Source organism: Haliotis cracherodii, unplaced genomic scaffold (genome assembly GCF_022045235.1).
Source record: "Haliotis cracherodii isolate W230 unplaced genomic scaffold, xgHalCrac1.p SCAF_10, whole genome shotgun sequence".
Classification (NCBI taxonomy): Eukaryota; Metazoa; Mollusca; class Gastropoda; order Lepetellida; family Haliotidae; genus Haliotis; species Haliotis cracherodii.
The window spans coordinates 54547902-54572052 of NW_027266265.1; the positions used below are offsets into that span (position 1 = coordinate 54547902).

The 24151-nt window shown below is 44.1% G+C and overlaps 2 protein-coding genes across 2 annotated transcripts; one reads left to right on the top strand and one right to left on the bottom strand.

The window, feature by feature from the left end:
- The first annotated feature begins 8038 nt into the window (after window positions 1-8038).
- Window positions 8039-12742, top strand: LOC139453903 (uncharacterized PE-PGRS family protein PE_PGRS54-like). Its single transcript, XM_071235350.1, has 9 exons — window positions 8039-8111; window positions 8269-8424; window positions 8614-8793; window positions 8878-9030; window positions 9391-9714; window positions 9811-10551; window positions 10648-11460; window positions 11587-11737; window positions 12352-12742. Exons 1-9 carry the CDS (start codon window positions 8039-8041, stop codon window positions 12740-12742), a joined length of 2982 nt encoding a protein of 993 aa, XP_071091451.1.
- A 2765-nt stretch (window positions 12743-15507) lies between these two features.
- On the bottom strand, window positions 15508-18510 carry LOC139452606 (tyrosinase-like protein). Its single transcript, XM_071234138.1, has 3 exons — window positions 18277-18510; window positions 17339-17454; window positions 15508-16666 (listed from the first exon to the last, which is right to left on the bottom strand). The coding sequence occupies exons 1-3, from the start codon at window positions 18508-18510 to the stop codon at window positions 15508-15510; spliced, it is 1509 nt and encodes a 502-aa protein (XP_071090239.1).
- Between the last annotated feature and the right edge of the window lie 5641 nt (window positions 18511-24151).

Sequence of the window (24151 nt, forward strand, 5' to 3'; positions counted from 1 at the left end):
GCACATTAAAAATCAGTAAGGTTAGATTGGGCTTCATACCGTAAAACGTTACAAAAAGGGCAGGTTAAAACAGGATGTTTTACATCTTCGAATACGTTGTTAATGTACATTGGACAGACGCGTTGTTCTACAGGTATGGTGTTGTATCACCCGGATGCCAGTTTTTTAATTTAATTTCAATACAATATAATGCTAAGAATAGGTGCTGTGGTCCGCGCTACGTGCAGTATCAAAGGTCACAGCATTACCCCCTTCAGGATCCGACAGCGTATTTCAGACAGAACCCAAGAAAAACGTCTCGTAAACCATATAAACATAGCTCATAGCTAAATGTAAGATCCTGGATATTAACATAAATTGCAAAATATGACAATTGCAATTAATCATGTGGCTTTTTTCAATGTGAAATAAACGTTTTGCATCGGGAAATGAAGTCATACATTGCACAACGAACACAGGCTCCAGGTAGTATTGCATGCGTCAGTCATGACTGTACTAGAGAGAGAGAAGATATCGCGAGACAGGGTCACTAGGTTGTGTCGAAGATTTACCACAGGGTATATATATATATATATATATATATATATATATATATATATATATATATGTATTCGAGCTTCGCCTCCATACGTGAGTTCAATGCAGCAATAAAACATGACAGATATTAATTTGAATCACGCCTTATGACTAATGCAGCAATAAATACCCTGTAACGTAATGAACGACTCTTTGCTGAGTAATGATAGACTATAAAACGTTGTACATGTATCCAACATATATATCACCATGAGGCGCCCATTTAAAGCAGTTAGTTGTCAGTGACCCTTTTCCGTTTGTGAATCCAGTTTTTCATACACCTATGGTATCACGTGAGACGTAACATATGCATCAGTCGTTATGTTCCGTGAAAAGTGTCACGCGAGTGAATGATGGAATAAAGAATTTCAACAAAAAGTTGGTTACATGGTTGTATAATCACCGACTCGAATCTGAAGGATCGGTCCCGTCAGGTTCAATATGTTGGGAGTAAAATATTGACTAAGTAAATTCATTTGATAATGTAAAATATATTTAAGAATTGACCTTCACTGTGTGTGAGTTCATTGGAGTATGAACCTTCATAGAGTGAGGGCCAAACTATATGAACGTCGCCGCTTGCGACGACGTTTATATAATGTTTGGCCCTCACTCTATGAAGGTTCATACTCCAATGAACTCACACACAGTGAAGGTCAATTCTTATAATTTTTTTATCACAATTTCTTACCTCAAAATATTCTGGCCTAGATCTAAACACAATTTTATTTAGTACGTTTGACTTCATGTTTACACTGACAGCCATACAACAACCAGCTATATCGCGGAGTAAAATAGTTCCTCAAAAAGAGAGGTGACATGGGCGTATGAATGCACAACTTGCTCTCCAGAAACATCTTACGCAGCACATGTGTTCAAATCATATCCTCATTAGATGAGAAAGGTCTGTAAAGAACTACCTCAGTAAGTCAGTCACAATGACAGCGCGTCGTAATACATTTACATCAAGTACAAGACGTCAAAATGGCCGACACGATAAACGTGACGGGAGAGATTTCCGAAGTTGTTGATGAAACTTTGGCGGTTACATGTGTTAGTCATCATTGATCAACTGGCCGATCATTGAAAGGTGAATAACGATGCGTCAAACAGACACAAAGGTAAATTCATAGATTATTGGAGACGGTCAATGTCAGCCTAGGCACGGATCGAGTCGATACTACGATAGTTTAGATGTGCATTTCTTCGTTTGTTCATTAGGATGGGCCGTAGCGAGGATATTCGTGAACAATCATGCAGTCACGCTCTCTGACATTCCTCAAAGTATACTGAAACGCTGAGACCAAGAATAAAGTTCTTAATGATCAGAAAGAACGCTTATGCATGTTTTCGTGCTAGGGAATTCCCAGGGGTTTCCCCAGGAATGTGGAAGTAGTCCGTCAGTGTTTACGTCATTTCAAGAACACGGTCTCGTGAAAAACGTATGAACGTCAAATTGTGTCGTTCATACACTTATGAACGTCAATTTCGCGGTCATGTGACCGACCTCTCGTCCAATGGAAAAGCCGTATATCGTGTAAACTTCAAATCAAAAAATTATCTGCTCCATTTAAAGGACATGCGCAACAAATAAGGCTATATTGACACTCCTTCGGTACACATAGTGTACTGGAGAAAGGTCCTACTTGCAGGTCATTGACGTTAACACAAGTTTAAGACGAGATCGGAACTGAGATTTTATGCCGTAGGGAGGTGGTTGGGTAGTCTAGTGGTTAAAGCATTCGCTCGTCACGCAGAAGACCCGAGTTCAATTACCAACATGAGTACAATGTCTGAAGCCAATTTCTGGTGCCCCCAGAAAGAAGGGGGTACACGGGACCTAATTTGAAGTCAAGAAGGGGGTACACGGGACCTTATTTGAAGTCAAGAAGGGGGTACACGGGACCTAATTTGAAGTCAAGAAGCGGGTTAACGGGACCTAATTTGAAGTCAAGAAGGGGGTACACGGGACCTTATTTGAAGTCACGAAGGGGGTACACGGGACCTAATTTGAAGTCAAGAAGGGGGTACACGGGACCTAATTTGAAGTCAAGAAGGGGGTACACGGGACCTAATTTGAAGTGAAGAAGGGGGTACACGGGACCTAATTTGAAGTGAAGAAGGGGGTACACGGGATCTAATTTGAAGTCAAGAGGGGGTTAACGGGACCTAATTTGAAATCAAGAAGGGGGTACACGGGACCTAATTTGCGGTCGGATTATTACGCGGAGACAAATAAAGTGTGCGGACTCTGTGGATGTTCTACTATTTTCTCACTGAATACCAACAGGATGATTAGTCAATGGTACATATTCTCTCATTAAATAGCAACAGGGTGATGAGTCGATGGTACATATTCTCTCTTTGAATAGCAACAGGGTGATTAGTCAATGGTACATATTCTACCAATGAATACCAACAGGGTGATTAGTCAATGGTACATATTCTCTCACTGAATACCAACAGGGTGATTAGCCAGAGGTACATATTCTACCACTGAATACCAACAGGGTGATTAGTCAATGGTACATATTCTACCACTGAATACCAACAGGGTGTTTAGATAGGGGTACATATTCTCTCACAGAATACCAACAGGGTGATTAGATAGGGGTACCTACCACTGCAGACCGCCTCCGTGGTCTAGTGGTAGAGCTTCTGCCCGGAAGGCAGAAGGTCCGGGGTTCGATCCCCGGCCGCGTCATACCAAAATACGTGTAAAGATGGTACTTGTTGCTACCCTGTCTGGCGCTCGACATTAAGGGGCTTATACAAGGACTGGTCGGCTCGAAGTCAGTATACTGTGTCTGAGTGGGATATCCACGTTAAGCTGCGGCATGGTATCTCAGTGAGCTAGCACTATAAATCGGCCTCAGACCGGTCTAGTACAAGCAGCCACACACACGTACACCACGTGCATGCACGTCGCTATATACGAGGGGTGTTCATTAAAAATTTTCCCTAAACCACTTAGGGTTATCATATTTGGTTGAAATTTCACATGTGTAATGATACATGTATCTATAGGTTATGTCTGAATTTGCAGCACCGAACTATTAATCTTACCACTTTTACAGGTGTTATGATCGAGTAGGGTGTGACAATAGAGCCAGTAGAATACCGAGCAGTGATTAAGTTTTTATATTTGAAAGGTCGCACACCAAAAGAAACTTTCGATGAAATGAAAGCAACTTATGGGGAAGATGCCCCATCATATGACGTTGTTAAACACTTGCATCGCCAGTTCAAGTGTGGTCGGACATCTGTGGAAACAGCTGCCATTCCTGGTCGCCCCCATTCAGCCATTGATGAGGACACTATCCATCAAGTGGAGACCGCCATTTTGGCAGACCGACGTATAACTGTTCGCCAGTTAGCACAAGATGTCAAGATCAGTGTAGGGTCTGTGGAAAAAAAACATCCATGACAATTTAAACATACATAAGGTGTCTGCACGATGGATTCCCAGGCTGCTCACACCTTCCAAAAGCAGGGACGAGTCAATTGCTCAAAGGATCTTTTGGACATGTGCCAAAAAAACCAGGCAAACTTTTTTGACAGACTTATCACACAGGATGAAACATGGGGATCCTGATCCTGAGACTAAAGTTCAGTCGATGCAATGGAAGCATGTGGAGTCACCACCCCCAAAGAAGGCACGTGTCCAACCCTCTGCAGGCAAGGTCATGCTCACGGTGTTTTGGGACCAGCACGGAGTAGTGATGATGGGTTTCTTGGCAAAGGGTACCACAATTACAGGAGCTTATTATGCTTCACTGCTGCGGAAATTGCGGGACGCTATCAAGCTTAAGAGGCGTGGCATGCTGACCAAGGGTGTCCGTCTCCTGCAAGACAATGCTCCAGTACACAACTCTCATGTTGCCCAGACAGAGGCGCGTTCCTGTGGCTATGAAATCCTTCCACATCCTCCTTACTCTCCTGACCTTGCACCATCTGACTTCCACCTCTTTCCAACCATGAAGTCATTTTTGAAGGGAAAACGTTTCACAGATGATGAAACACTGATATCTGATGTCAAGTCCTGGTTTGAGACGCAAAATGAGGGCTTTTACAAGCGAGGTCTCCATAGTTGCATAAACGATGGTAGAAGTGTGTAACTCTTGGTGGTTCCCATGTGGAGAAAGACTAATACCTATGCCAAGTTTCATTCCACTAGGTCCATCGGAAGTGGGTCAGGGGAAATCTTTAATTAACACCCCTCTCGACGTTAAACCCAATTTCACCTCACCTCACCTTCGGGTAAGACTAATTTATTTGATAATTTGGTACGGATCATTTACCGTCTAAATAGGCCTCATTATGGACTTTACGTTGCCTATCATGAACATTATTTGTACCACGCTTCACTGATCAGCTTGAAGGGCTGCTGTTAGGTAAGATTGATCTGTTTAGACTTTAAACTGATGGATTACTGACTTGACACATCATTACCTGACAACTGGTGATTAACTTGAGTTTGTTATTTGTAAATGCTGTGTTTCTACAAATATCGGCTTGTGTGTCAATATGTATAAGTACGTAATTGTTCTTCAGTTTTACTTTTAATATCATATGTTGTTTAACGCCGCACTCAACACTATTCCAGATGCATGATGGCGTTTTGAAAATAAACGAGTCAGACATACCGGTGACTGACATCATTATCATCGATCAACGCAATAGGGTTGCGATGACGTGCGTCATCCTAGTCAGTAAACCTGACCATGCAGTCCCGTTAGTCGCCTCTTGCGACAAGCATCAGTTGCCGAAGACCAATTTTTACCCTTATCTTCACTGAGGAATTGTTCTTCAAAGACAAGCTCTTTCAGAAAATTTCACATAATACGTTGACGGCTTTAAGTACTCATTTCAATATACTGCCCACCGTTCGTGCGTCCCCGTTCTTTTGTGTCAAGTTGTGACTAGATTAAGGATCGTGTGGGCACAATGGCTGCTATGTATGAATAATTCGAATGCGGGTAACGAAACACCCAGAGATGGCCACCTCAATGTCGTGGCCTGTCCGACTGATTCGTATCCTGGTGAACCAAATCGGTACTCACACTATTAACCATTGGTTTGTCTGGTCCATCCTTGGTGTCTGTTGTTGTTGTGATGTTTATCGACTGTTACTGAAAGCAGCGTAAATTCGTCCTCACTCACTCGGAGGGGGTGGGTTGGGGCTGGCGCAGTGATGTGGGTGTATTAATTCTCACAAGCATCTTTGCCCTTAATACTTGAAAGGATGATTTTACGAGCGCTTCATTCGTCTTTGGTTGACGGTGTTTTGCCTTTGCGGGGATGTGGTGGACTTGTGGTGGAGTGGATGATGGTAGGTGATTTTAAGAAAGCCTTCGATTTTGTGAACAGACAAAAGTTATTGTATTTACTTAAAAGCTTGTAATCAAGGATTGTCATGGGAAAAGGTTCATGTTCTTCAAAGTATGTATAATGTCTGACAAGGGTTAAACAAATTGTTTTTCAACGTCCAGTGGTTTAAGACAGGGATGTATTTTGAGTCCTGTTTTGTTAATTTTCTTTATCAATAAACTTGCTATTGAAACAATATATCTATGATATATTTGTGCATCATGATAATGATGACATTATGATGCTGGTGATAAACAGTAAAGCAAAATGCTCGTGGTAGTTGCTATAAAAAGGCAAGCATGAACCAATAATTTGTCATTCAATTGTAAACATTTTTCAATGCCACAGCTACGGAGATTTCAGGACGCATCCCTTGGTTGAGGAGGATATCGGACCAGACAGCCGGGAACCAATTTCACGAGGCTGGAATCCGACCCAGAAGACCAGTTATCGTCCATGTTTTGCAACAGATCCATCGACAGCGACGCTTGCGTTGGTGCCATACCTTACAGCCTTGGAATTTGAGAAACTGGAGACGAGTGTGGTTTAGAGCGATGAATCACGATTTCTTCTTCACCGGCGAGATGGAAGACAACGTGTTTATCGTCGTCGAAATGAGGGTTTTGCCCCACAATCTGTACGTGAATTCTACAATTTCTTTGGCGGTAGTGTCATGGTGTGGGGAGCCATATCCTGTACCAGCCATATCCTACGTCAACGTCAGAACACGCTGCAGACACTCCCACAACTGGCCAACGCGTTACAAGCAGAATGGGGCTGAATTCCACATGACAGAATTCGTACACTTATCCAGTCAGTCCCGAGGAGATGCAGAGCCGTGATTGCTGCCCGGGGTGGTCACACGAGATACTGAGTTCAGCGCCACCTTATGGCCTTATGTGACATGACAATAAACAGTTTTCAATGCCTTCGTACAACGACAACATGTGACTATCGAGCACCAAAATGTCATATTTGCATCTTTGATATTAAATTAAATATATCGACTTTATTAGGTACCATAAATTTACTAAAAACTACCTTTGCGTTTCTCTTTTGGGAGATTGTATGTGAACTGGTGAGACGTGGTATATGTGAACTGGTGAGACGTGGTATATGTGAACTGGTGAGACGTGGTATATGTGAACTGGTGAGACGTGGTATATGTGAACCTGTGACACGTGGTATATATGAACTGTGAGACGTGGTATATGTGAACTGGTGAGACGTGATGTATGTGAACTGGTGAGACGTGGTATATGTGAACTGGTGAGACGTGGTGTATGTGAACTGGTGAGACGTGGTGTATGTGAACTGGTGAGACGTGGTGTATGTGAACTGGTGAGACGAGGTATATGTGAACTGGTGAGACGTGGTGTATGTGAACTGGTGGTACGTGGTATATGTGAACTGGTGGTACGTGGTATATGTGAACTGGTGAGACGTGGTATATGTGAACTGGTGAGACGTGGTGTAATATGCTCTCAATGCTCTTTATTGAGATACACATGAAACAGACAAAACGTGTAAATATACCAACGTATGGCGAATTTGAATGAATAATGTTGTTTATTTTGTTTTACATTTTGAACCAATAGCTAGAATATAAACATTGGATCACTATAGCTTCTAGCCAAAAGGATTGCCCGCAGCATGGGCTTTGTGTGATAACACTGAAGATTTACCATTACATATACCTGAATATACTCCTGCAGTTGGTGCAAATACAATAGGTGAAGCGTCAGTAAAATACTAGTCAAAATGCCGCGTCTGTGTAGCAAACGTGAACAGTATTTAGTTACTTTGTTTGTTCATTGTTTAACGCCGCACTCAGCAACATTCCAGCTATATGACGGCGGTCTGTGAATAATCGAGTCTGGACCAGACAATCCAGTGATTAATATCATGAACATCGATCCACCCAATTTGGATATGAGGACATACACCAACCAAGTCAGCGAGGCTGACCACCCGATCCCATTAGTCTCCACTTACGACAAGCACAGTCGCCTTTTACGGCAAACATGGGTTGTTGAAGACCTATTCTACCCCGGATCTTCACGGGTCGGCGGAGGAAGTGATTGTTGAGGGGATGGTAGTGGGGGTGATGGTGGAGGGGGTGATGTCGTTGGAGGAGATCGTGGGGGTGGATGTAGGAGGGGAAGGTGGGGGTGGATGGTAGAGGGGGTAATGGTGGAGAAGGTGGGGGGGGGGGGGGATTGTGATGGTGGAGATGGTGTTGTAGAGGGATGGTGGAGGGGATGATGGAGATGATAGAGGGGATAATGGTAGAGGGGATGGAGGGGATGATGGTGGTGTGAGATGGTAGAGGGGGTGATGGTGGTGGTGGAAATGGTGGAGGGGATGGTGGTGGTAGTGGTGATGATGGTGGTGGTGGAGACGGTGGAGGGGATGATGGTGGTGGTGGAGATGGTAGAGGGGATGATGGTGGTGGTGGAGATGGTGGAGGGGATGATGGTGGTGGTGGAGATGGTAGAGGGGATGATGGTGGTGGTGGAGATGGTGGAGGGGATGGTGGTGGTGGTGGAGATGGTGGAAGGGATGATGGTGGTGGTGGAGATGGTAGAGGGGATGATGGTGGTGGAGATGGTGGAGGGGATGATGGTGGTGTTGGAGATGGTGGAGGGGATGGTGGTGGTGGTGGAGATGGTGGAAGGGATGATGGTGGTGGTGGAGATGGTGGTGGTGATGATGGTGGTGGTGGAGACGGTGGAGGGGATGATGGTGGTGGTGGAGATGGTAGAGGGGATGATGGTGGTGGTGGAAATGGTGGAGGGGATGATGGTGGTGGTGGAGATGGTGGAGGGGATGGTGGTGGTGGAGATGGTGGAGGGGATGGTGGTGGTGGAGATGGTGGAGGGGATGATAGTGGTGGTGGAGATGGTGGAGGGGATGATGGTGGTGGTGGAGATGGTGGAGGGGATGATGGTGGTGGTGGAGATGGTGGAGGGGATGATGGTGGTGGAGGAGATGGTGGAGGGGATGATGGTAGAGGGGATGATGGTGGTGGTGGAGATGGTAGAGGGGATGATGGTGGTGGTGGAGATGGTGGAGGGGATGATGGTGGTGTTGGAGATGGTGGAGGGGATGGTGGTGGTGGTGGAGATGGTGGAAGGGATGGTGGTGGTGGTGGAGATGGTAGAGGGGATGATGGTGGTGGTGGAGATGGTGGAGGGGATGATGGTGGTGTTGGAGATGGTAGAGGGGATGGTGGTGGTGGTGGAGATGGTGGAGGGGATGATGGTGGTGGTGGAGATGGTGGAGGGGGTGATGGTGGTGACGGAGATGGTGGAGGGGATGGTGGTGGTGGTGGTGATGATGGTGGTGGTGGAGATGGTGGAGGGGATGATGGTGGTGGTGGAGATGGTAGAGGGGATGATGGTGGTGGTGGAGATGGTGGAGGGGATGATGGTGGTGGTGGAGATGGTGGAGGGGATGGTGGTGGTGGAGATGGTGGAGGGGATGATGGTGGTGGTGGAGATGTTGGAGGGGGTGATGGTGGTGACGGAGATGGTGGAGGGGATGGTGGTGATGGTGGAGATGGTAGAGGGGATGATGGTGATGGTGGAGATGGTGGAGGGGGTGATGGTGGTGGTGGTGGAGATGGTGGAAGGGATGATGGTGCTGGTGGAGGGGATGGTAGAGGGGATGATGGTGGTGGTGGAGACGGTGGAGGGTATGATGGTGGTGGTGGAGATGGTGGAGGGGATGGTGGTGGTGGAGATGGTGGAGGGGATGATGGTGGTGGTGGAGATGGTGGAGGGGATGATGGTGGTGGTGGAGATGGTGGAGGGTATGATGGTGGTGGTGGGGATGGTGGAAGGGATGATGGTGGTGGTGGAGATGGTGGAGAGGATGATGGTGGTGGTGGAGATGGTGGAAGGGATGATGGTGCTGGTGGAGGGGATGGTGGTGGTGGTGGAGGGGATGATGGTGGTGGGGATGATGGTGGTGGGGATGATGGTGGAGGGGATGATGGTGGTGGTGGAGATGGTGGAGGGTATGATGGTGGTGCAGGAGATGGTGGAAGGGATGATGGTGCTGGTGGAGGGGATGGTGGTGGTGGTGGAGGGGATGATGGTGGTGGGGATGATGGTGGAGGGGATGATGGTGGTGGTGGAGAAGGTGGAGGGGATGATGGTGGAGGGGATGATGGTGGTGGTGGAGATGGTGGAGGGGATGGTGGTGGTGGCGGAGATGGTGGAGGGGATGATGGTGGTGGTGGAGATAGTGGAGGGGATGATGTTGGTGGTGGAGATGGTAGAGGGGATGATGGTGGTGGTGGAGATGGTAGAGGGGATGATGGTGGTGGGGATGATGGTGGAGGGGATGATGGTGGTGGTGGAGATGGTGGAAGGGATGGTGGTGATGGTGGAGATGGTAGAGGGGATGATGGTGGTGGTGGAGATGGTGGAGGGGGTGATGGTGGTGGTGGTGGAGATGGTGGAAGGGATGATGGTGCTGGTGGAGGGGATGGTAGAGGGGATGATGGTGGTGGTGGAGACGGTGGAGGGTATGATGGTGGTGGTGGAGATGGTGGAGGGGATGGTGGTGGTGGAGATGGTGGAGGGGATGATGGTGGTGGTGGAGATGGTGGAGGGGATGATGGTGGTGGTGGAGATGGTGGAGGGTACGATGGTGGTGGTGGGGATGGTGGAAGGGATGATGGTGGTGGTGGAGATGGTGGAGAGGATGATGGTGGTGGTGGAGATGGTGGAAGGGATGATGGTGCTGGTGGAGGGGATGGTGGTGGTGGTGGAGGGGATGATGGTGGTGGGGATGATGGTGGTGGGGATGATGGTGGAGGGGATGATGGTGGTGGTGGAGATGGTGGAGGGTATGATGGTGGTGCAGGAGATGGTGGAAGGCATGATGGTGCTGGTGGAGGGGATGGTGGTGGTGGAGGGGATGATGGTGGTGGGGATGATGGTGGAGGGGATGATGGTGGTGGTGGAGAAGGTGGAGGGGATGATGGTGGAGGGGATGATGGTGGTGGTGGAGATGGTGGAGGGGATGGTGGTGGTGGCGGAGATGGTGGAGGGGATGATGGTGGTGGTGGAGATAGTGGAGGGGATGATGTTGGTGGTGGAGATGGTAGAGGGGATGATGGTGGTGGTGGAGATGGTAGAGGGGATGATGGTGGTGGGGATGATGGTGGAGGGGATGATGGTGGTGGTGGAGATGGTGGAAGGGATGGTGGTGGTGGAGATGGTGGAGGGGATGATGGTGGAGGGGATGATGGTGGTGGTGGAGATGGTGGAGGGGATGATGGTGGTGGTGGAGATGGTAGAGGGGATGATGGTGGTGGTGGAGGGGATGATTGTGGAGGGGATGATGGTGGTGGTGGAGATGGTGGAGGGTATGATGGTGGTGGTGGGGATGGTGGAAGGGATGATGGTGGTGGTGGAGATGGTGGAGGGGAAGATAGTGGTGGTGGAGATGGTGGAGGGGATGATGGTGGTGGTGGAGATGGTGGAGGGGATGATGGTGGTGGTGGAGATGGTGGAGGGTATGATGGTGGTGGTGGAGATGGAGGAGGGGATGATGGTGGTGGTGGAGATGGTGGAGGGGATGATAGTGGTGGTGGAGATGGTGGAGGGGATGATGGTGGTGACGGAGATGGTGGAGGGGATGATGGTGGTGGTGGAGATGGTGGAGGGGATGATGGTGGTGATGGAGATGCTGGAGGGGATGATAGTGGTGGTGGAGATGGTGGAGGGGATGACGGTGTTGGTGGAGATGGTGTTGGAGAGGGATGGTGGAGGGGAAGGTGGGGGTGGGTGGTGGAGGGGATGATGTGGAGAGGATGATGGTGGAGGGGATGATGCTCGAAGGGATGATGGGGAGAGGATGATGTGGACAGGGTGGTGGTGGAGGATGATGGTTGAGGGGGAATGGTGGAGTGGATGATGGTGGAGGGGATTATGTGGGCAGGGTGATGGTGGCGGGGATGTGGTTAATGTTCTCCAAAGTTTGCATAATGTCTGACAAGGGTAAAACAAATTGTTTTTCAACGTCCAGTGGTTTAAGACAGGGATGTATTTTGAGTCCTGTTTTGTTAATTTTCTTTATCAATGAACTTGTTAATGAAATACACGAACAATATATCTATGGTATATTTGTGCATCATGATAATGATGATATTATGATGCTGGTGATAAACAGTGAAGCAAAATGCACGTGAAAGTTATGGCATTCGGAACTCGTGGTAGTTGCTATAAAAAGGCAAGCATGAACCAATAATTTGTCATTCAATTGTCACAGCTACGGAGACTTCAGGACGCATCCCTGATTTGAGGAGGATCAGACCAGACTGTCAGGAACCAATTTCGCGAGGCTGGAATCCGACCCAGAAGACCAGTTATCGTCCATGTTTTGCAACAGATCCATCGACAGCGACGCTTGCGTTGGTGCCATACCTTACAGCCTTGAAATTCGACAACGTCTTTTTCCAATAATTGACCCCCAGCTGTTTCAAAAGGACAACGGTCCGGCGCACACAGCTCGTGTCACGGTAGACTACCTTCATAATGCCAACATCAATGACTTGCCCTGGCCATCGGGATCTCCAGATCTCAACCCAATCGAACACCTCTGGGATAAACTCGATCGACGTGTACGTCAACGTCAAAACACGCCACAGACACTCCAACAACTGGCCAACGCGTTACAAGCAGAATGGGGCAGAATTCCGGAGGATAGAAGTCGTACACTTATCCAGTCAGTGCGGACACACGAGATACTGAGTTCAGCGCCACCTTGTGACCTTATGTGACATGACAATGAACAGTTCTTAAAGCCTTTGTACAACGACAACATGTGACTATCGAGCACCAAAATTTCATGTTTGTATCTTTGCTATTAAATTAAATATATCGACTTTATAAGGTACAATAAATTTACTAAAAATCTACCTGTGCGTTTCTTTTTTAGAGAGTGTATGTTTGTGTGTAGTCAAGTGAGAGTAGTTAAATACTGGATAAATTCACTAAGAATGGAAGAATGCAGATATACTCTTCAATGTAAATAATTGTTAGATGATAAAGGTAAAGATAACTGGGTATCTGAGGTAAGTAATCTATTATTTACATGTGGTTTTTCTTTTGTGTGGATTTCACGGACATTGGTTACATTCAAGTGTTTATGGGAAGCAGCGAGTGAAAGATATATTTGCACAAAACTGGTACAAAACTGTTTTTTCTTCGCATCATCTCAGCAAATATAGTAATAAAGTCGCATCTTCAACCGGAAATGTATTTATCTGTTTTACCAAACAAGTCATCATTAAGATCTTTTTGTAATTTAGAATCTCATTACATTATTTCAATGTAAATATGTGTTGTGAGTCGAAAGATATTGATGCTGTTAATAGTGTTTGTACCAATTGTGACAGGGGAATATGAATTCCCGGTCTCATTTAAGTGTAACAAGGATTCCAAGTTAAGATCAACATATCTTCCTTTCTTGAATAATGTTATCAACTCACAAGATAAACATGTTATCTTTTCAGTGGCTACTTATATCAAGCATGTTGATGTTGGGGGGAAAACGATGGGTGGTGGGTGGGGAGGATAGTAGTGGCGATGTCTCGTCAATCTTACTGACATTCTTGCTTGTTAGGCAAGGACTTAGAATGTATGAAATATATATCGGGTAACGCCGGGGGCAGGTTATCTAAATTCATCTCCTGGTAACCTTACTAAAAACCACTCGGTTATTTTCGGTTTTCAGTGTCGAAGTAATTTAATAATAGAACAACAAAATACTGCTCGAGGTTTGATAAGGATCAAGTTTTGATGTTATCAAAAAATCATCCAGCAAATACATATTAAAATATCCCGGTACCCAATGATTGGGTAATCCCTAGAGGACCCCAATTTCATGATGAACGGACAGAGGCATGCAGTCCTGGGCATGATGTGCACGAGGTGAGTGAAAACCTGTTTATGGATGTATCGTGACAGAACCGTTGCATATCATTATCAGAGAGCACAATAACATTTGCTACTAAGGATTGCAACAACTGAATGCACTTATTTCCCCTCGTTTAACGATCGAAGAATGAGGAAGATGCACAGGCATGCTTGGAAATGGATCAACAGAAGATCATGTTGCAACGTCTTTGATGTCAGCCAAAGTATGATAAGTAGAGCACGGAATCGATACCAAACGTTTGGATCAGTTACCCAGTGACATTCAGGTAGTCGGCAGCGATCAACCACGCAGGGGGATGACCCGTTTTTCACCACATTGTGACTGCCATCATACTCAGAAATTACCTGCGCGACGCCAGTGGCGTTAACGTGTCTACTAAGACAGTGCTGGTCTCCGGTGCCAGAGTGTGTACATTCGCATTCCATAAAGATGGTGTAAAGAATTCACAGGTTTAAAGGTCGACCCTACAAAGTTTGTGTGTGATAACTGTGAATTGGTGTATACATATGCAGGTTTGGAGGTCGACACTACAGGTTTATGAGTGATAACTGTATAGAGGTGTAGATACGGGTTTGTACGTCCCCTGTATGTTTATGTTTGTTTGATTACGGCGTAGGTTTAATAGTACGTACGGGGTAGCACTGGAAGACCTTAAGTAACAAGTGATATTAATACGTCATAATATTCCCTTTCTTCACGCGACACTAGTGTTACAAATACCAGTTACAACGTATGAATAGACATGTAAGCCACATTCTGGTATTAATCACCGCTTGGAACGAGGGCTCGACGACTACCTTTAATCCCTCGCCCCAAGAAATAATCAATTGGAGGTGCTCTTCGGACATGACATACATGTACAGTGTTTATACATTTTAATTATTTGGTTGCCAGTTCTAACAATCCATCCGGTGAGTGTACTTGAAAACGATGTGGTTGGAAGGCATCCATATATAATCATACAGACATTACGTCACGTTATTACTGCGGCCAGAAATATATCCTATTCATTTCATCATTTCATGTTCTTCTCTTTCAATTTCCCTGTTACATATTTATCATTCTTCCAACAAACAAAGCTTCACTCAAACATCATTTATTAGGTATATACATATATAATATATATATTTGCAAAAAATCAACAACTTAAATCTACGTGAAACCACCAATCTTTGGAACGAGCAAGAACAATAAATATCTATTTACATCTCCGACGTTTATTTTTGGCAACATTGTCTATAAAATATATATGGTCTGTCTTCATAAATAAATCGTGAATTTCTAAGCACCCAATTCCAAAAACGTTTTTCCCTTGGCCTTGGATAAGATGATCCTACGTTTCAATATCTGGACTTCTATGTGTTCATAATTGCAGATGTACATGTGAAGATAGCGGTACTTGAAAGATATCTGATAACTAGAACATGTCAAAACAGAGAGCATTTATTTTCAAGGTACTTTACATTCACACATTTACTATGAAATAACACGAAAATTACTCTTTGCGTAAAGCTTATTGTTTTCGAGGTTAGTATTGTCAATTTTAACTGTCGTGATAATAAAAGTAGGCCGAATATGACAGAGATGAGACCACGAAGCAATAGATTATTTCCCAAATTGACCAAAGCCGAATCCACCACCTCCACCTCGACCGAAGTTTCCTCCCTGACCCCCGGGCATGGGACCCCCAGGCATGGGACCCCCAGGGCCCATTCCGCCGAAACCATTACCGCCTTGAGGGCGTCCGAACTGATTGCCTTGGGGTCCGAACTGAGCGTTGCCTTGGAGACCGAATTGAGGACCTCCGGGTGGTCCACCAAAGTTACGCTGACCGCCAAGTGGGCCACCGAAATTCCCCTGTTGTGGACCCCCAAAATTCCCCTGTTGTGGACCCCCAAAATTCCCCTGTTGTGGACCCCCAAACTGATTTGGGTTTCTGAAGGTATTGAATCCATTCATCGCACCTGCGCCGTTGTTCTGGTTAAATCCTCCAATATTTCCGCCGAACATGTTTCCAAGGTTACCCAAGTTTCCGACTGTGCCAATATTACCCAGCATTCCCATCAGGCCATTGAAAAAGTTGTTGCTCTGTGTTACCCGCGTTGTGCTCGTGCATCTACTAGATCGACGCTCGCAGGTCATGTGACGTCCACAGTCAGCGTTCGTCCTGCAACGAGGAACACGGTGACACTCAAGTACTCTTGTGCTAAAGAAGTCGTTCTGGCCGTCAATGTTTCTCAGGGATCCCAATCTCATTGGCCTGAAGGGACCATGGGAGTTCTCGCCCCAGTCTCGTGGCCAGTCCCGTTGAATGTTGACGGTACCCCGGCTCTTCTGTTCATCTCTGAACCACTCGTAGATACAGTCAACGAAAGTATGGTGAAACCAGAAGACGGGGTCGTATGCAGCCGTCTCAATCTGACCCATGTGGCCGCCAACGTGGACATGGACGTGGTTGTGGACTTCTTCTACGTTGGACGAGACATGGCCGTTAGGGAATGAGACTTCTCCCAGGGTTCCTTGCGACAGGATGTTCTCGATGTCGGCCATGTTCATTGGCCTTCCTCGCTGACCTGTGTTTCGGGTCAGGCGTCCAACAGGTGTCGTCCATCCTGCACCCGGGCCGGTGGTGACCGGGCCGTTACCGTTACCGAAGAGACCTTCTGTCCATGTTGATGATTCCGCGGAGTTGTCGGGTTCAAGGGTGCTGTCCCAGAAACACATGCTGGCAGTCGGCTCGTACATTCGTAGCATCTTCTCGTACCTGAGAATAGAATAAACGACATTGTATACTGCTGCACGTCTTTGTTTATTAAAACAAGGTATGGAACATATAGAATACCATATGGAAACACGAATGGGGTCTCTACGACGTAGTCCTTTAGTCCTCGTCTCACTAAATAATGTATTTCAAATTCATGACAAGCTCTACTGAATTCATAAACTAGTCATATTCTTGTGTTCTATCTGTTAAGGTTTGAAGAGGCACCGACAGTCATTGCAAACATCAATTCCCGTCCATCAAATTATTCGCATTCAAACCCCGACATGGGTACAATGTGTGAAGCTCATTTCTGGTTCCCTCCGCGGTGGTATTGCTGGAATACTGCAAAGCGGCGTAAAACTATAATCACTCACTCACTCGTATTCAAACTCAAATATAATAATATTGATCTTACAATATACTTAAAGGTATTGTCACAGTTCCACACGCGCCGCTAATTACCGAATCTAGATCTTCTCAGAAAATTGGTTACAGACAAAGGATTTCTTTTAGATCTTTCAAAATATGAGAAATCAGCTTTCTCGCTGTAACTAGAAAGGTGGCAGCCGACACAACATAGGTTCCGGAGAACGTACACGCGCTTGGTGCCTGGACACAATCAACATGTCCAAACATATATGATGACAAAGTCAGAGTTTCACCGCTACTTACAGGAACACGAAGACTCGGTGCCAGGGCAAGAATCCGGGCCCGCCGTGTGCGCCGGCGTTGACTTGAGGGTGGGAGTGAAGGAAGGCGAAGCAGTCGTGGACGTTGGGGCGGAGACGCTGAAACACATGACGTCGTCGTTGTCACAAAGAATCTCCAGTATTAAAGACTAAGACTTCTGGGCATTTTTTTTCCAGATAATTGAGATAATTGGTTAAATGAGTTTCCGTATCCTAAATATCATATGTTAGGAATATGAATTGTATCATACGAGCCTATGGCGAGTATAATACATATTTTTTAGTCCTTACATATGGTATTTACACTAGGAAAGCACACGAGGACAATACTCTGTTCATCATATGATGTCATTCATGTTTAAGACTAATTTAGTAAATTTGAACTCGAATACAATGTGAATACAATGTGAATAGCAGGTTTGAATGAATCGACCCATTTGTCTTATAGTGTCAAAGGTTTTACAACCATGCATCTATGCATATGGCTTAACTGTAGTACCTACTGGGAGATCTTAATTGCATATTTACTGGATAGTGAAATCAAGTGTATTGGGTCGATAACACAATCAGTTATATGATATGTATGTAGACATTGACAGTCAGAGGGAGACTACTGTAATTCGACATTACCCGTGACATTTAAACATGTTTAGGAATGTGCATACATATATAAAGAAAACGCAATGTGTGCGCAATGTGAATGTACACACGTTTCTCTATTTATTTTCTTTCTTTCTGTCTTTGAATTTATTAATTGTAATTAAGCATACAAGTAAAACTTACAAGTTCTAAATTGTGATAACTTGTGCCCTAACCTTTTGATGAGATTAGAATATATGTTTAAATATTTTGGTATCAATAACACATGATCTGACCTTTTACCCCAAACGCTGTTTTAGTAGAGATTTGTATGCTACTCACTGTGTCTCTCTTGGCTCGTCTGATGGCATTAAATATGGTGTCAAGATCTGACTGGGGGATGAGGCGGCAGTCCCTCCTGACACTCCTGGCACCCACGGGCCTTCTCATCAGGTAGTTGGCGAGCGCCAACGCCTGCCTCACCCTGGGGGTTGGGAGCTGGAAGTCGGGGGCCTGGGGGTCAACTAGCACTGACAGCAACAGCGTGAAGAGCAACGTCTGTAATAGCGGCTTCATCTGGAATAGAAGTGAATCGTCAAAGTCCATCTCTGGCAAGTATGGAACTATATTGTGTACATGTCGTTTGTCATATTGTATATGTCTTATGTAATGTTGCATTTAAGTCTTATTGTATCTTTGTGTCATGTCGTATTGTATCTATGCCTTATTGTATATGTCTTAAGCCATATCGTTCTTAAGTGAGTGAGTATGGTTTTACGCCGCTTTTAGCAATATTCCAGCAATATCACGGCGGGGGACACCAGGAATGGGCTTCACACATTGTACCCGTGTCGGGAATCGAACCCGGGTCTTCGGCGTGACGAGCGAACGCTTTAATTCCTAGGCTACCCGACCGCCCCCGTTCTTAAGTCTCATCGTATCTATGCTTACGTCATATTGTATCCATGTCCAATGCCATATTGTATCTTTGCGTCATGTCGTATTGTATATATGTGTTATGACATACTGTACTGTACTTATGTCTTACTGTAGCTATGCATGTCTTATCTAATATTGTATCCATGCCCTATGTCATAGTGTATATATGCCTTATTGTACATGTGCAATGCAATATAGTATTTAAGTCATATTGTATTGTATGTAAGTTATATTTTATATATGTCTTATGCCATACTGTATCTATGCCCTATGTAGTAGGTAACGTGTAACTAATAAAAACGAACATCTTCAGAAGAACAGTTTGTGACACCATGTCAACTGACATAAACGTCACAGTCACGCACAGATGATGTAACGCCGCCGATTAACACAATGGCATTATCATAATAATGTTATTTTTCATGTTTGGTGTTTCCGTTATGTTAATGAGATGCTTGAATATCGACCTGTGGAGGCCTTAATGCATTTTTTTAACATTAAAAAAAACTTTTCTCTAACACTATTTAGAACGGGGCGTCCTCCTGCAGACAGACGTATTGAGATCATGTGCAATTATGACGTGAGAATGGTGTCAACGACCGCGGGTGAAAAATAAATTCAACATATCTAAAGAATCTTGACTGGGTTTTTTTAGTTATGAATCGTGTATCACAATGGGTATGCAAACCAATGTCAGTCACGTCTGAAAACTTCTACATCTGAGTATGATAATATGACAAATAACTGCTATGTATATGAATAGATGATATTAGGAGGTTTTCAAATATTTGATGTCTTGTTTGTTCTTTGCATTTTGCAAATAATGATGTTAAAAACACGTTTCTACCGGACGACTGCCAAGCATAAGAATTCGAACTCTATAGACTAAAACGCCTGTCTTGGAATAGTGTTTAGTTTGACACTGTATGGGTGAGTGGGGTGGGTTTGACGCGGCCTTGAACAATATTTCAGATATATCACGGAGTGTCAGTTTGATGTGGAAAAAGGTGAAGTGATGCACGTCTTAGGACGATTACCATTTTGGTGAAACCCACGAGCTAGGTTATAGTGTTGACAAACCTAGAAACCTAATGATGGCGAATCTTGGATTCGAAACTACGAATATAGCATTCTGACAAGCCCAAGGGAGCATATTCAGGCTCCTAAAAAGCAGAAATAGCTATAACTAAAAAATCGACGCATCGCGATAGCTACAACAAAAGAACGACGCCCGGGTAGCTACAATTGAAATTCGACGACCAAAATATCGAGGTTTCAAGATTCAGCAGATATTGGACTGGGAGAACCCTCCGACTAAGATCGACGTCTTGGCGATGACTAAAACCGAAACACCGACGTTATATTCAGAGCCTAAACCTAAAAGAAATGAAGTCTCGGTCCCATATCAGTTGAATCATGATCAGAACCACAGAATATACGCCCTTCCAAGTGTTTGTATGTTTGTGTCCTTCAATGCTTCACTCATCGATGTTTTTATGCATCTTCCCTTTGCACGTCTACATGCTCAACTGTGCTGTATCACTCACGATGGGCGTTCCGGGCAGTTTGTGGCAGTTTTATGGTGTCCTTTCAACTCTCGGGCTTGCATTGGCAACTAGGCACTGTTATTACGCAGGTGTAAACGTGCATTTTGCACGCACATATTATAATTCGGATAAAACTATGATTAATGTAGAGAAAGGTTTGTACTGTACATTTTTACATCTTATAAACCCCTTGTCTTCAAATTAATGTATAGAAAATTAAATTTCAGTTATTTGAAATTTGTTCAAGTCAATTTGAAAACATCAGCAACTTTGTAAAACTTCACGAAATTGCGGTTTAAAGATTCATGGCTTTAGATAGACGGATCAGGTTCATGCGTTGTTTCTGTATTTGTAAAAACGGTGGCATGCGTAAATCTGTAAACAAATTTAATTCATTTCTCGAAAATAGACTCCGGAACGCTTACTTTCTCTGTTAAGTAAATAATATTAGAGTTTGATCAAAAACTTACAAACTAAGGTCTTTAAGTGCAAAAGGCCAAATGTCACATGACCAAAATATCCTATCAACTAGAAAAAAATAGTATCATAAAAGATGTCAAAAGTCAGTATGATCGACAGGATCATATATGGCTTACTTGCATGGCTGATGTCATAAGCAATGGACACGAAGAATATAGGCCGAAAAAGTTACAAGCGCTACAATAAGTTTGACATATAGTATTCAAAGTTATAGACTTACGTCTCACGCCATATGTTCCAGCCTGGTTAAAACTCCACCTAGCGGACAAAATTACCTGCCATTTCAGTGATGAAAGGTGAGAGGGGTGCGCATTACTCGTGTCATATACTCGCATTGAGAGAACTCCTGACAGCGAAGACATGCCTCGAGGCGTACAGGTTTATGACAGCCCAACGTTGCGGCGATGTTACGAGTATTCCTAATTGATTGAAATTAATGCTTATATAGTTTCTTTGAATTTTAAAATAAAGTTTCTGCGAAGCTTACTGATTGGACAGGATTAGCCGGGAGAAATGTGTGACGTGATTTCACTGACGTGTGTATTTCGTCACGGCGTACCATGTCATTTGTCAACTGATGTGACGCCTTATATGTTTACGTCCATTAAACTGAAATGTCTTAGAAATAAAAATGTCTAGGCTGTGTGGTCACTGGAGAGGCTAATCACTGCCCATTTGTCTAGCTAACAGCACTATCACCACAACATAGGCCAACCATGTAGACAGGCCCGTGTCAAGCAAATACCTATGGCCTGAAATGTGAAGGTCCTACATTAAAGTACGTGGTTGTCAGGAGTTGGGTCACCGAGACTGCCAGCTACGCCAGGATCCTGACACTGTCTGGATTAATTATACCACGGGAATTAAGTGTTGTACAGTTAACATCTACATGGAAAATGTTTTGCAGAAGAATATTATATGAAAATATATATCTTTTCACTTAAATGATATCTTTACTGAATTTACTTTCAAAGGCAAATTTGAGAGCAGTTCACGACATTTTTTATTTTACGAAAATCGCTTAAAATTATGAAGATTCTGGGATCGGGGATTAAACTTGACATCCCATGCAATAATCGGTTGAAGAGCCGTCTCAGCTGTCTGGAGTGATGTCCCTTATAGTGAAATCAAAATGGCTGCCAAGGAAGAAGCACTAACTGATTGTTTCTGCCCTGGAACGAGTTAGCGACCACGTTCGGGAATGTTTTTTGGTCAGACTTGACAGGTTTGATTGCCACTCGAAAGAGACCACCATCGACGTTTCTCATGACTGCCACTTTCAAATTTAAACTGAGTATACAGAGTTTATCAAAATCGAAAATTTTAAAATAAACTATTAATATCGGAGTCTGATTTTTGTTAATGATTGCATTAATCTTGATAACACTGCACAACAAGGAGCGCTAAACTAGTGTATAAACACAAACCCATAGGTGTAATAAATTGGTCGCAGCTTCGTATTCGAGGACATTAAAATCATTACATGTATAATTAAAAGTCGTTATCAAAGACATTCAGACAGTGAAAGTCTATGTCGGAACTGGGTTAACACGGGAGTTAGATTTGGCACGACAAAGTCCGTGAAACGAGTCATGTGTTCGAAAGCTGATATTGAAGAATTCCTAAATAACTGAGTCTGAGCATGTGTCAGTACCAAACATCACTTACAGTGTTCTTAATGCTCCTTCTTTATCCTAAAAAATACAACGGAGACCGATAATAGTGTCAGCAATTTCAAACACTGTTTATCACTGATAACTTTGTGTTCAAAAGTTGTTTGATCGGGGTTTTAGCATTCAAAGCGTTTTATGGTGGTTAAAAGTATTATTTGGAGCATCAGTGAACAGTGATGTCCAATGCAATTTCCTATTTAAACTTGTACCATATGTTCCCGTGTTTGTTAAGGTGAACACTTGATTTGCCTTTGCATGTGTTTGTGACGAGTGCCACCTTAGGGCAGAATACGCTTTCCGTTTCGTGAACCCCTGGTGTCAACAGTATTTGTTTGTGATTCATGAACTCATACTTACTTCGGAATCGTACAACGGTAAGGGTTTTGTCGCGTTTATTTAACTGGTGAGCATCTGCCTTACAGGTAGCACGTGTTGTGAGTGCGTTACAACTGGCCATGGCACATCGTGCGAGTGACGGGTGCTGCCGGTTGAGCAGGACATGCCTTTCCTTTTCACCAACATATGGTGTAATCACTGATATCCTTTCATATAATTTTCCTCATTATTTTGGCTTTTACACTATGGAATCTGTTTCGTAAGATACTTGAGATTTATTATACTATGGCGTTGATTTATATATATTCATTATTCGTATTCATTAAAGTTTGAATTAAGAAAACTACTCCAGAGGTTTGCAGGTAATGCATAGATGATCACATTCTCAGTGCAAGGCTTCTGTGTAATTCAAGCCCAGTGTGACCTACAGGTGCTCATCTGTATACATGACAGGAAGCGGGGACCGGTCACGATTATTAAATATGATGTGATGAAGTATACCGTTACACGTGACGTCATGATGCTAAATATAGACCGTGATTAATATTAATCATGATGTTATAATCTTTCAAAAGCCTCACATAAGAACTATCATGACAACATGTCTAAAAATAAGTCAAAGTGAGAGACCTTGTGACACTGACTTGAAGTGTCATTTAACTTCAATCGCATGTCACGAACTTTTCTTCAGTGTCTAATACAGGTATAACTCGGTATATCTACCACACAATGGTTTATGCTAATTTGGGATGAAGATTACGCAACTATTTCCTGGACATTGATGGAATAAATGGAGAAAATAATTAAAATTTTAAAAAATTAAACTAAAACGGAGAAAAAAATTCAAAATTTAATTTTTTTAAAACTAAAACAGAGATTAAATTAAAACCATCAGTCAAGAGACCAAGTGCATGTTCATACCAGACAACATTACGACGAAATGATTGTAACACGCGTTCCACTTTCCATCCTTGTATGATAATTAAACAACAATCAATTACTCCTTCCCGGAAACCCTGAGGTACACATGATGATCTTGCCGCATGGTTTACCGCGTGTCACTGATCACACGCAAAATGAAGTCAGTGGATTTGTACCTCACGGGGATAACGTTGGTATACATCACTGAAAATAGTGGGGGTTTTAATGTCTGATGGCTTAATGACCATACTACCTTAACGGACTTTTTTGGAAATATTAAACACGATAACTATTTTTTCATTCAACTGTATCAGATTTGAC

Excerpts from the sequence above, each read along its gene's own strand:
- LOC139452606 (XM_071234138.1), bottom strand. The coding sequence starts at position 18,510 with ATGAAGCCGCTATTACAGACGTTGCTCTTCACGCTGTTGCTGTCAGTG. Across the intron at positions 17,455-18,276 it reads GACGAGCCAAGAGAGACACA|CGTCTCCGCCCCAACGTCCA; the intron begins GTGAGTAGCATA and ends CATGTGTTTCAG. Across the intron at positions 16,667-17,338 it reads CACCGAGTCTTCGTGTTCCT|GTACGAGAAGATGCTACGAA; the intron begins GTAAGTAGCGGT and ends TTCTATTCTCAG.
- LOC139453903 (XM_071235350.1), top strand. The coding sequence starts at position 8,039 with ATGGTAGTGGGGGTGATGGTGGAGGGGGTGATGTCGTTGGAGGAGATC. Across the intron at positions 9,031-9,390 it reads AGATGGTGGAGGGGATGATG|ATGGTGGAGGGGATGGTGGT; the intron begins GTGGTGTTGGAG and ends GTGGTGGTGGAG. Across the intron at positions 11,461-11,586 it reads TGGAGGGGATGATGGTGGTG|ATGGTGGAGGGGATGATGGT; the intron begins GTGGAGATGGTG and ends GTGGTGACGGAG.